At 37.7% G+C, this 13,866-nt stretch overlaps 1 protein-coding gene across 1 annotated transcript in view; it reads right to left on the bottom strand.

Moving 5' to 3' along the window:
* The window catches only part of HEATR5B (HEAT repeat containing 5B), a 94,838-nt gene that overhangs the window by 32,107 nt on the left and 48,865 nt on the right, over positions 1–13,866 (bottom strand). Inside the window, exons 22-25 of the mRNA XM_043918242.1 lie at positions 13,449–13,593; positions 7,557–7,796; positions 6,519–6,770; positions 979–1,160 (exon numbers count right to left, since the gene is read on the bottom strand). Coding sequence (XP_043774177.1) covers positions 979–1,160; positions 6,519–6,770; positions 7,557–7,796; positions 13,449–13,593 — 819 coding nt within the window. The remainder of the gene's footprint in view (positions 1–978; positions 1,161–6,518; positions 6,771–7,556; positions 7,797–13,448; positions 13,594–13,866) is intronic.

Below are 13,866 nucleotides of genomic sequence, written 5' to 3'. Positions count from 1 at the left end.
AAAAAAAGAGAGACCATTCTGATAGATTGGGTATTTGAGAGTAAATCATTATATAAAAGCGTTCTATAGCCATTTGGACTAGAAAGTATAACTTCTTTACCTATACTTATAATGGAAAAAAATGGACTATACATTATCCACACTTTTTAATTTTGTGTATGTTTGCGCATAGATGTTAGATAAGGTACGATGTGACTGAAGCCATGATTTTGGTATAATCACAGTGGAAAAAAATAGCTTATTCCTTTCTTATTAACAAGTTTCTCACTCCACATAATCCACCATTCCTAGGATTACATCCATTGTGCATCCTTTTATTTGGGGTTGGGGGGGGGGGCGGGGCGCGGGATGCTGCCTGTGGCCCAGGGATGGAAACTGTAACCTCTGCAGTGGAAGTGTAGTATCTTAATCACCGGGTCACCAGGGAAGTCCCTATTGCGCCTCCTTTGAAGAACATAAATACAGATATAAATTTCAGGAGAAACAAGTATATCTGTTTAGAGTATAAAAAAAATCTTTTCAAACATACAGTTCTTTTGGTAATAGTTTTCACTGCTACTAAAAGTTAATTTATCCTTCAGCATACAAAAGACAATTGCTTTTTATTTTTAAAAATGCTTATCAAGTCTTGACATATAAAAATAAAGGCAGTAAATCCACAACACTCTTTAAATGTTCCTTTTATCTTTAAAATGGCATGACTAAAAATCTAAACATAAGAATGGAAAGCCAGGCTGGAACATCTATTCTAGTTTTATCACTAATACTACCTCATGACTTAAAAATAGTGACAAGTTTTATATTATTGTTCTTTCAGCTGTGAACTGATCCTAACTATGTAACAGACAATGGGAAAAAGCATAAACATGGTACATGAATAAATAGATTACAGGTCCAAATACATTTTTCCAGGGGAGTTTCACTTTGGTGTTCACTCAAACGATCAATTTTAATTTTGAAACAAATGAAGTATCTCACATTAGCTTGATACTGCTCCAGAATCACATGACCTGGGAATTCTGGCTCAGGCACAGAGGCAAACTTCTTGATAATGTCTTCGAGTGCTTGGAGACCAGCCATCCGCAGCTGGTTACTATGATCGGTTGCAGCCATGAATGCCATGCGAATTAGGTCAGAGAGATGAAGTACCAAGAGATCATCTAAAAATAAAAATAGAAGGCAAAAAGGAAAACATTTCCAAAATTAAGTGTAATAATAAAAAAATACAAAATGAATTTAAGAAGCATTTATGATCAACATATCATACCAAGTTTAAAAATAAAAAAGATATACTTTCAAGAAAGTTTCCATATCATAATCTCTGAAGAATTGTGGTAAACCTTTATACAATATGATAACATGGATTATATTATAGGATGTATGATGACATTTGAAGCAAAATAACTGATTACCATAACTTTCCCCAATGGAGTCTGTAATTCTTTTGTCAACAGGGATTGGCAAACTTTTTCCATAAAGAAACAGATAATAAGCATATTTGGCTTTCCCGGCCATGTAATTTCTCTCATAACAATTCAATTCTGCTGTTGCAGTCTGTACATAGACCATATGTACACAGACAGCTATACTGTGCTCCATAAAACTATTTATAAAAACAGACTGCAGGCTAGATTTGGACTGCAAGCTATAGTTTACCAGCCTCTACTCTGGAAAAGATTTCTATAAGGTTAGATGCAGAAAAGGGAAGTCTTTTTCCTTTTAGCCCTCAAATAAAGGCTGTCCTAGATCCATACTATTCAAGCATAAAAGCAAGTATCAGAAGAATTCAAAAGATACCAAGTAATTTAACTACATCTTAAAACAAAGTTCAAAACTATTTAAAGGAATATAACAAAATCCAGCACTAGTAACTTAAAATTTGCAACGTCCAGCAGCTAGCTAGATGGTGTGATCACTCACCTATAGCCAGACATTCTGGAATGTAAAGTCAAGTGGGCCTTAGGAAGCATCACTACAAACAAAGCTAGCGGAGGTGATGGAATTCCAGTTGAGCTATTTCAAATCCTAAAAGATGATGCTGTGAAAGTGCTGCACTCAATATGCCAGCAAATTTGGAAAATTCAGCAGTGGCCACAGGACTGGAAAAGGTCAGTTTTCATTCCAATCCCTAAGAAAGGCAATGCGAAAGAATGCTCAAACTACAAAACGATTGCACTCATCTCACATGCTAGCAAAGTAATGCTCAAAATTCTCCAAGCCAGGCTTCAACAGTACGTGAACGGTGAACCTCCAGATGTTCAAGTTGGTTTTAGAAAAGGCAAAGGAACAAGAGATCAAATTGCCAACGTCCAATGGATCATCGAAAAAGCAAGAGAGTTCCAGAAAAACATCTATCTCTGTTTTATTGACTATGCCAAAGCCTTTGACTGCATGGATCAACAAGCTATGGAGAATTCTTCAAGAGATGGGAATACCAGACTGCCTGACCTGCCTCCTGAGAAATCTGTATGCAGGTCAGGAAGCAAAGTTAGAACTGGACATGGAACAACAGACTGGTTCCAAATTGGGAAAGGAGTATGTCAAGGCTCTATATTGTCACCCTGCTTATTTAACTTATATGCAGAGTGAAGTCCCTTAGTCATGTCCAACTATTTGTGAACCCCATGGACTGTGTGTAACCTGCCAGGCTCCTCCATCCATGGGATTTTCCAGACAAGAATACTGGAGTGGGTTGCCATTTCCTTCTCCAGGGGATCTTCCTAACCCAGGGATGGAACCTGGGTCTTCCGCATTGCAGGCAGACTCTTTACCCTTTGAGCTATGAGGGAATCCCCATATGCAGAGTACATCATGAGAAACACTGGGCTGGATGAAGCACAAGTTGGAATCAAGACTGTTGGGAGAAATATCAATAACCTCAGATATGCAGATGACACTACCCTTATGGCAGAAAGTGAAGAAGGACTAAAGAGCCTCTTGATGAAAGTGAAAGAGGAAAGTGAAAAAGCTGGCTTAAAGCTCAACATTCAGAAAACTAATCATGGCATCTGGTCCCATCACTTCATAGCAAATAGATGGATAAACAGTGGTAACAGTGACAGACTTTATTTTGGGGGGCTCCAAAATCACTGCAGATGATGACTGCAGCCATGAAATAAAAAGATGCTTACCCCTTGGGAGAAAAGTTATGACCAACCTGGACAGCATATTAAAAAGCAGAGATGTTACTTTGCCAACAAAGGTCCGTCTAGTCAAGGCTATAGTTTTTCCAGTAGTCATTTATGGATATGAGAGTTGGACTATAAAGAAAGCCAAGCACAGAAGAATTGATGTTTTTGAACTGTGGTGTTGGAGAAGACTCTTGAGAGTCCCTTGGACTGCAAGGAGATCCAACCAGTCCATCCTAAAGGAAATCAGTCCTGAATATTCTTTGGAAGGACTGATATTGAAGCTGAAACTCGAATACTTTGGCCACCTGATGCGAAGAGCTGACTCATTTGAAAAGACCCTGATTCTGGGAAAGATTGAAGGAGGGAGAAGGGGATGACAGAAGATGAGATGGTTGGATGGCATCACTGACTCAATGGACATGAGTTTGAGTAAACTCCAGAGTTGATGGACAGGTAGGCCTGGCGTGCTAAAGTCCATGGGGTCACAAAGAGTTAAACAGGACTGAGCGACTGAACTGACTGAACTGAGCAGCTAGTATAAAATTACTACAGATGTAAAAAAGCAGGAAAATATATCCCATGACTAAGAAAATAAAAACAAAATGCAATGAATAGAAATTGGTCCAAAAACAAAAGGGATAACACAATTAGCAATAGGGATCTTTCAGTTCTGTTCAGTTCAGTTCAGTTAGGGACCTTTAAGCAGCTATTATAAAGAGCTATTATAAACACATTGCCTAAACAAAAGATGAGAAATCCCAAAGGGGATTTCTAGAGATATAAAAAGATATCTGAAGTAACCCTGAATAAGATTAACAATGATTAGACAATGAAGAAGAAAAGATCGGTGAACTTAATGACATAGCAACAGAAATTATATAAAGAATTTATCAGGTTCAAGAACTCTAAAATTCTTCAGGAGGCTGCAAGACCCTCACAGGCTTTTTGAAGCAGTGGCAATTCTGTGGCAATTCTGATCCCCAAACAACTTCTATTTTAAAAGGCTTTTATTATTTTTGCTACTGTGAAGGTTACCAGTATCTTCCAAATTTTTCATCTGCCTACCTAAAATTCTACCAATTTTAGAATTTTAAGTTTGAAAAAGAGTATCTATTGATTTGGGGAAGGGAAGTAAAGGGGAGAGAAAAAAATTTTCTGGCTCCCAATGCTTCCTCACCTAAGACAGGCAAAAACACATTATCAATAAAAACTAAGCATAATAAACTATTACCAGAATTTGGGAGGAAATTTCCAAGGCAGAAGAAACTGGACTGAAATGAGCCATTCATATTATGCTAACTCAAAGGTAAATAAAAACTCATTACTCCTTCTGTATTGTCACCTAATTTACAATTTATATCAATCTATACCAATGAAAAACTAGGCAATTGATCCCAGAATGAAAGTGCTGTTGTTGCTTCTCTTCACAATCTTTACCTATAACATTTCTCAATTCAAGACCTCTAACTTTTCCCCAAACCCAAGGAGATGAATGCCTAATGTGGGGAGAAAGGGAAAGACACTGGGCAGAAACCCAAAATGGGGAAAGAATTAGGGGACTGATAGAGGTTTATTGATGACAAACCTAGACAGTGTGTTGAAAAGCAGAGACATTACTCTGCCGACAAAGGTCTGTATAGTCAAGGCTATGGTTTTTTTCCCAGTGGTCATGTATGGCTGTTGAGAGCTGGACCGTAAAGAGGGCAGAATGCCAAAGAATTGATGCCTTCATATTGTGGTTCTGGAGAAGACTCCTGAAAGTCCCTTGGACAGCAAGGAGATCAAACCAGTCAATCGTAAGAGAGATCAACCCTGAATATTCACTGGAAGGACTGATGCTGAAGCTTCAGTATTTTGGTCATCTGATGTGAACAGATAACTCATTGGAAAAGTACCTGATGCTGCGAAAGACTGAGGGCAGAAGGAGAAGAGGGCATTAGAGAATGAGATGGCTGGACAGCCTTATCAATGAAATGGACGTGAACTTGGGCAAACTCCGGGAGATGGTGAGGAAAGGGAGGCCTGGAGTGCTGCAGTCCATGTGGTCGCAAAGAGTCAGACATGACTGGACGACTGAAGAAGAACAGAGGTTTATAATATCCTGGGATTTCTGCCCCACAGAATCATAACTTAATAAATTTCTGTTATTTTAAACCATTAAGTTTACAGTCATTTCTTTCAATAACAACAGAAAACTAGTACAACCAGCCTCTTCTTGGAAAACCCTCTCTCTTCCTATAAAATTCAGCTTCAAAATGACCTTTTCTTTGAGGTTTTCCCGAGTTCTTCAGGAAATGAATAGCAATTTTTTATGTTCCCAAAGTACTCTATCCTTCCACTACTGGGAAATACAATTATTTGAGTGACAAATTTGTCTCTTTGTCTTCTAGACTAGAACATCTTCAAAAGCACAGACTGTCATTTTTTCCCTTCTGGATCCCCAGTGCACAGCAAAGAACAAGTTTTGATGACTATGTGATGAATGACATGATTAAAGACACTGCGTTCACAACATACCTTGCTTTACTGGCATCCTGTATCAGAGTCACATCTTATACACAGTGTAACACAGTTTTACTTTTTGTCTTTTAATCCACTGTGACTCTTACTGCTTCTTACACATAACAAAATAAACTGGAAGGCATTTTTAACAAATAGACCTCAATACTAATAATACATGCGATGTCTTCAGATATTTTAAAACATGACAGGATGATGAAGAGACAACAAAGCATAAGATAAGAGCGTCTGTTACTCTACCACTCTCTCAGCTTCTCTGGGTTTCTTCATTTGTAAGTGAAAATACTAAACCTGATGGTCTCTGTAAATTCCGTTTAATATCTGATCCAGGGGATATATGGTATAAAAGCTTACAAGTGATCAAAAAGTAAAAGGTTCCAGTAATGAACAATTTCACCTTTTCAAAAATATGCAATAGCATTTCTGAAATCTGAGTTTAAAATCTGCCATGGCATTCACGAACTCTGACATTCTCCATGGCTGGGGACTGCAAAATGCACTTTATTTATTCACCTTAAACTTTTGCTATAAGTAGGATAAGGTACCAAGGAAACATACGTTACTGTCATCATTATGCGTAGGGCCATCATTATTCTTAGGATAAATGATTAAGATGAATATATCTTAAGGTAGATACATATATTACATATCCTTTCCTCAACTTACCTTGCCACTTTCCTCAACTTACCTTCCAAATAAAGATCAGAGAAGAGACATAATGTAGAGAGGACAAAAAACAAAGGCAAAAAGCAAGGAAACTTACAATAAATGAAGCGCACAGTCTAAAGCATGTTACAAAGCAGTAAAATATTTCAAACCTATAAAAAAAAATACCCTGGGGAAAAGAAGTACTGATTTTAAATTTACTTGTAGGGTTTCGAAGTTTAGCAGAACGTGCCATGGCAAGATCAAAGTGAGCCTGGTCTGCATTCTCACACAGATTGATGATTCGACACAGGCAATCAGCAGCAAATACTCGCGTGGCCCAGCGAGGTGCCACGAAGGGCTTTGATTTATCTTCTTCTCCGAGTGTGGTAAACATGGTATCATCATCCATCTCGTCTTTCTTCTCAAATTCCTCATCTTTTCCACTGCTTAAGGGAGCTGCAGTACTCATATCTGTAACAAGAGTAAAAGCACATTATGACAACCTCACGTATAGTGAAAATGATGCTTTAGATATAGCAGTTTGAAGGCATCTAATTTAAAAACAGTAGAATTGGCAAGGTTCTTTTTAGAGAATCAATTAAAAAACCAAAGAGGGGGACTGGGTACAAAGCATGTAAGACAGACTCAAGGACGTGATGTACACCATGAGGAATACAGGCAATAATTTTGTAATACATGTAAATGAAAAGTAACCTTTAAAAACTGTATAAAAATTAAAATAAACGATAAAAGTAGTTATCAGATATCACTTTGAAATTCAATAATATTGTTTTGTCTCCTTTGCATGTACTTTCACAATAATTATTTTTATGAAAGGTATGATTGTTGATCTGTTTATGGTAGTAAAATAAAATTTCTCCTCAAATATATTTAATTTAAAAAAATAAATAAAAATAGAAATGAAAAACCAGGGAAAGAATAACAAAAATATTTACGTATTTCACTACTTCTACATCTTATGTTAAATAAGACAGTAATCTGGAATTTTAATATATGAAAGTTAGTTTGAACTTAGTTATCTGCCAAAAAATAATCAGAGTTCATTAGTTTGTAATATAATTTAACCTTAATTAATCCCTTTACAGGGATTTATAGATTATAACTTATTAGTATTTAAAAATGTAGGCTCAAATTTATATATTATGTATAAATATCTATATATGGTATATATCTATAGATATGTATCAAAAATAAATAATTTTCCTTATTTTAAGAATATATATATTAAATACATACCACTAGAAGCTGCTAGGACATCTTTACAAAGCATTAGCCAATGAGAAAGCTTTTCTACAGCCAGCGATGACAGCATATGTCCCAAAGTATCATGGATATCAGAACATAATTTTCTGTCTGTCTCCCGGTCTAGCATTCCAAAAAGAAGTCCCTCAAGACCAGTTTCTGTTATATTAACACCTTGATGCCGGCAATGGATATCACTTCGAGAACTTGCTCCAGGCGCAAAAGGACTAACATCTGAAAAGCAAATATTTCAAATGAACTTCTACAGGCCTTTATTTTATACTAGTGGTAATAGTTATGTTAAAGAGCTGTAAAGACATGTAAATGTATTTAAACGAAAAGACATGTAAATGAAAGACATGTAAATTCACAACAACAACAAAACCAGTTAGCTATATACACAATTCAACTATGGTCTCCAAATTACATATTTTTAGAATTAGAATTTAATCTGACAATGAAAGTAAAAATCCTGCTCTTTAAGACTGATTATCCTATGGTATTTTAAACAAATCTCCAGGGAATACTTGATAAATATATTTGATTTCAACAAGAAAAGTGTGGGAAAGAGACATATTTTTAAATAGATTTGATCATCTGAAAAAATTATGGCTATATATGTTGGATGAACAAATTGAAACTGAATCACTCCAAAGACATAATAAGGAGAGGCTTGCAGAAAACAGCCACAGTCAGGGGAATTCAAAGACAGCAGGAAATGGAAGGTTCTGAGGAAGTAACATTCTAGAGAGATTAAGCACAGATGTCTATTTTTCACTTAGCAGTATAGAGTGAATATATTCCCGTAGCAGAAATTAGACTTCCACAACATGAATTTACATGAGCACTGCAAATCACTGACTTAGGAGTATATTAACTGATTAACCACTGAGGAGGAATACCTGAAAGAGGCTAGGTCAAAGGGTTAGCATGGTTTGAAAACTTGGAGGATATACTGACAAAAAAGTCCTCCAAGGAAATTTGTGTGACTTTACATTTCTATCAGCGGTATAAGAAATTTCTCTTTTATTCATACCTCTCCCAACACTGGTTAAAATCATAATTTTTATCTTGATCAGTTTTATAGAAGAAAATGCTATCTTATGATTGTATTAACATGTAACTATTTAATCATTAGAGGTTAAAGATATTTCATATGTTGGTATTGCTTCCTTGATAAAACACCTCTTTTGCGTACTCTTGTGATATTTACAGATGCATAGAAGAGTTACCCTAGCAGGGCCCAGACTATGCTATGAAGGTCTGATATCACAGTTAGCCCTTGACTTGCATCTGGGGATTGGGTTTCAAGAGAGCCCCATCATTTCCCGATAAAAGTGGCTGAGTATGCCTAAGTCGTCTCTACCAACAATAGGGTTTATGCTGGACATCCGCTTAAGCTGAACAACAAACTTTCAGAAAATCTGAACTTTCAGTATATGCTAGGTAAATCATGCCTATTTGACCAGCCCCTAATAAAAACCTTAGGCACTGAGGGTCTAGCCAGCTTCACTGGAAGACATTTTACATGTGTTGTAAAAACTCCTTGCTGGGGAATTAAGAGTATCCTGTGTGATTCCATGGGGAGTGAACTCTCAGAAACTTGTGCCTGGTCTGCTCTGGACTTCACTCTATGTACCTTCTCCCTTTGCTGATTTTGCTTTGTATCCTTCTGCTGTTATAAATCATAGCCGTAAATGTGACTATATGCTGAGTCCTAGTGAATCACCAAACCTGGCGGGGGGCGGGGGAGGTGTCTTAGGCCCCCTGGTACACACTTGTAAAAGCTTTAAAAATATTAAAATACAAATGCACACATTTTAATAAACAAAGGATATTTTGTGAATATTTTTCCCATTCTTAGTTTATCTCTTTCAATATTGATTATGGTGACTGGCAGAAAAGTTTTGAAATTTTTATTCAAGGGAATTCTGTAACTACTTTTGGTGCCATGCTTTCTCACCAAAAAGCAGTAATGTTTACTGCTAGATTTTTTTATAGTAAACTTCCTATACACTCTACAATACGAAGTGTGTTTGCTAACAGAGTTCTTATTTACATTATGCTAAAATTGAAGCTATTTTGATATGTTACTTCTTGGTACCCGAGAAACTACCATGCATTAGGAAGCTCTTAAAAGTAGAAATTTTCATAGCCAGGACATGGAAGCAACCTAGATGCCCATCAGCAGATGAATGGATAAGGAAGCTGTGGTACATATACACCATGGAATATTACTCAGCCATTAAAAAGAATTCATTTGAACCAGTCCTAATGAGATGGATGAAGCTGGAGCCCATTATACAGAGTGAAGTAAGCCAGAAAGATAAAGAACATTACAGCATACTAACACATATATATGGAATTTAGAAAGGTGATAACGATAACCCTATATGCAAAACAGAAAAAGAGACACAGAAATACAGAACAGACTTTTGAACTTTGTGGGAGAATGTGAGGGTGGGATATTTCAAAAGAACAGCATGTATACTATCTATGGTGAAACAGATCACCAGCCCAGGTGGGATGCATGAGACAAGTGCTCCGGCCTGGTGCACTGGGAAGACCCAGAGGAATCGGGTGGAGAGGGAGGTGGGAGGGGGGATCGGGATTGGGAATACATGTAAATCCATGGCTGACTCATATCAATGTATGACAAAACCCACTGGAAAAAAAAAAATAATTAAAAATAAAAAAAAAAAGTAGAAATTTTCGCTCACTATAGGGGAACTATGTCTGTCAATTAAGCTCTTGAAAAGTTCCCAAACCACCTACCCCTAGAACCAGAGGAAAAGTGAAAGTGAAAGTCACTCAGTCATGTCCGACTCTTTGTGACCCCATGGATTATACAGTCCATGGTATTCTCCAGGCCAGAATACTGGAGTGGGTAGCCTTTCCCTTCTCCAGGGGATCTCCCAACCCAGGGATCGAGCCCAGGTCTCCTGCACTGCAGGTGGATTCTTCACCAGCTGAGCCACAAGGGAAGCCCAAGAATACTGAAGTGGGTAGCCTATCCCTTCTCCAAGGGATCTTCCTGACCCAAGGATCGAACCAGAGTCTCCTGCATTGCAGGTGGATTCTTTACCAACTGAGAAATCAGAGAATCCCCACAGGGCTAATTACATATGCAAGCTATACTTAAAACCCTTGGAAAAGCAAAAAGAACTGAAGAAAGTAAAGATCTACTTTTCACTACCCAAACATCTACTGACATTTCATAGTTTTATTGGTTACTGTGGTCTTAACTTCTTCAAGGAAAAGTAACATCACAAAAAATTAACTACTGTCAGACATCAGAAGCTTTCAGGAATCCTCAAAATAGATCATTTCTCTTTTCAGAAGCCTATTATGGATACAAGGCAATACCCCTTATACAGTTAAAATATCCTTGAGGGATGGCAAAAGTGTTCTGACACTAAAAGCTACCCCCAAAATTTAAAGCTATGAAATTTTTAAAAGGTCAGTCAGTTCAGTTTCTCAGTCATATCCGACTCTTTGTGACCCCATGGACTGCAGCATGCCAGACTTCACTGTCCATCACCGACTTCCAGAGCTTGCTCAAACTCATGTCCATCGAGTCAGTAATGCCATCCAACCATCTCATCCTCTGTTGTCCCCTTCTCCTCCTGCCTTCAATCTTTCCAAGCATCAGGGTCTTTTCCAAGGAGTTAGGTCTTGGCAACAGGTGGCTAAAGTACTGGAGCTTCAGCATCAGTCTTTCCAACGAATATTCAGGACTGATTTCCTTTAGGATGGACTGGTTTGAACTCCTTGCAGTCCAAGGGACTCTCAAGAGTATTCTCCAACACCACAGTTCAAAAGCATCAATTCTTTGGTGCTCAGATTTCTTTTGAGTCCAACTCTCACAACCATACCTGACTACTGGAAAAACTATAGCTTTGACTAGATGGACCTCTGTTGGTAAAGTAATATCTCTGCTTTTTAATATGCTGTCTAGGTTGGTCATAGCTTTTCTTCCAAGGAGCAAGTGTCTTTTAATTTCATGGCTGCAGTGATTCTGGAGTCCAAAAATAAAGTCTGCCATTGTTTCCATTTATCCCCATCCATTTGCCATGAAGTGATGGGACCGGACGGCATGATCTTTGTTTTTTGAATGTTGAGTTTTAAGCCAGCTTTTTTGCTCTCTTTTCTCACTTTCATCAAGAGGCTCTTCAGTTCTTCTTCGCTTTCTGCCAAATGGGTGGTTCATCTGCGTATCTGAGGTTATTAATATTTCTCCCAGCAATCTTGACTCCAGCTTGTGGTTCATCCAGCCTGGCATTCTGCATAATGTACTCCGCATATAAGTTAATAAGGAGGGTGACAACATAGAGCCTTGACGTATCCCTTTCCCAAAGTGGAACCAGTCTGTTGTTCCATGTCCAGTTCTAACTGTTGCTTCCTGACCTGCATACAGATTTCTCAGGAGGCAGGTCAAGTGGTCTGGTATTCCCATCTTTAGAAGAATTTTCCACAGCCTGTTGTGATCTACACAGTCAAAGGCTTTGGTGTAGTCAAAAAAGTAGAAATAGATGTTTTTCAGGAACTCTCTTGCTTTTTCGATGTTGGCAATTTGATCTCTGGTTCCTCTGCCTTTTCTAAATCCAGCTTGAACATCTGGAAGTTCACAGGTCATGTACTATTGAAGCCTGGCCTGGAGAATTTTGACCATTACTTTGCTAGCGTGTGATATGAGTGCAATTGTGCAGCAGTTTGAACATTCTTTGGCATTGCCCTTCTTGGGATGGTAATGAAAACTGACCTTTTCCAGTCCTATGGCCACTGCTGAGTTTTCCAAATTTGCTGGCATATTGAGTGCGCACTTTCACAGCATCATCTTTTAGGATCTGAAATAGCTCAACTGGAATTCCATCACCTCCACTAACTTTGTTCCTAGTGATGCTTCCTCAGGTCCACTTGACTTCACATTCCAGGATGTCTGGCTCCAAGTGAGTGATCACACCATCGTGGTTATCTGGGTCATTAAGATCTTTTTGTATAGTTCTTGTATGTATTCTTGCCACCTCTTCTTAATATCTTCTGCTTCTGTTAGGTCCATACCATGTCTGTCCTTTATTGTACCTATCTTTGCATGAAATGTTCCCTTGGTGTCTCTAATTTTCTTGAAGAAATCTCTAGTATTTCCCACTCTATTACTTACCTCTATTTCTTTGCATTTGATCAGTGAGGAAGGCTTTTTTATCTCTCCTTGCTATTCTTTGGAACTCTGCATTCAAATGGGTAGTTTTCCTTTTCTGCTTTGCCTTTAGCTTCTCTTCTTTTCTCAGCTATTTCTAAGTCCTCTTCAGACAACCATTTTGCCTGTTTGCATTTCTTCTTCTTGGGGATGGTTTGGATCACTACCTCCTGTACAATGTCACAAACCTCCTTCCATGGTTCTTCAGGCACTCTGTCTATCAGTTCTAATCCCTTCAGTCTGTTTGTCACTCCCACTGTTTCATCATAAGGGATTTGATTTAGGTCATACCTGGATGGTCTACTGGTTTTCCCTACTTTCTTCAATTTAAGTCTGAATTTTGCAATAACGAGTTCATGATCTGAGCCACAGTCAGCTCCTGGTCTTGTTTTTGCTGACTGTATAGAGCTTCTCCATCTTTGGCCGCAAAGAATACAATCAATCTGATTTCAGTATTGACCATCTGGTGATGTCCATGTGTAGAATCTTCTCTTGTGTTGTTGGAAGAGGGTGTTTAAAAAGTTAGAAATTTAAAACTACCAGGAAAACTACACAGGAATTTTAAAAACAAGTTTTATTTAAAAGAGTAAGAAAATTTACCATATTTCAATGCAAAAACGTTACTTAATAAGTAACACTTATTTTAAATATTAAAATACTTAAAACGAACGACTGATAACAGGACTTACGAGTGCCACTGCTCTCTTTGTCCCCTGAATTTTTCGCCAAGCTCATGGCATATTCACATACTTCAGCTGCTTCTCTTTGCGCAAGTTGCCGGAGACAGGCCACAGCTGCTCGTCGAAGTAATAGATGGGAACTACACAGATGAACCTGTAAATCATAACAATTTTAGACTTTTCTAAAAAAGCTGTAATCTCACTCGTCTAATGGATATATATTAACACCTAATTTCTGAAGAGGCTCTTCATTTAACCCCCTTATTTGTCTCCAATATAGCCAAATGATGGACTTTTCAAAAACTGGTAATACTAATAAATTATAGAGTATTTTAACAGGCTACAAAAGAACTGTCCCAAGTCTTGGGCTAAAGATCATATAATAAACTTAGATTAAAACTCAGAAGGATCTTTTGCACATTTTATA

This window comes from Cervus elaphus, chromosome 11 (assembly GCF_910594005.1).
Source record: "Cervus elaphus chromosome 11, mCerEla1.1, whole genome shotgun sequence".
Classification (NCBI taxonomy): Eukaryota; Metazoa; Chordata; class Mammalia; order Artiodactyla; family Cervidae; genus Cervus; species Cervus elaphus.
This window is presented reverse-complemented; position numbering and strand designations above follow the sequence as displayed.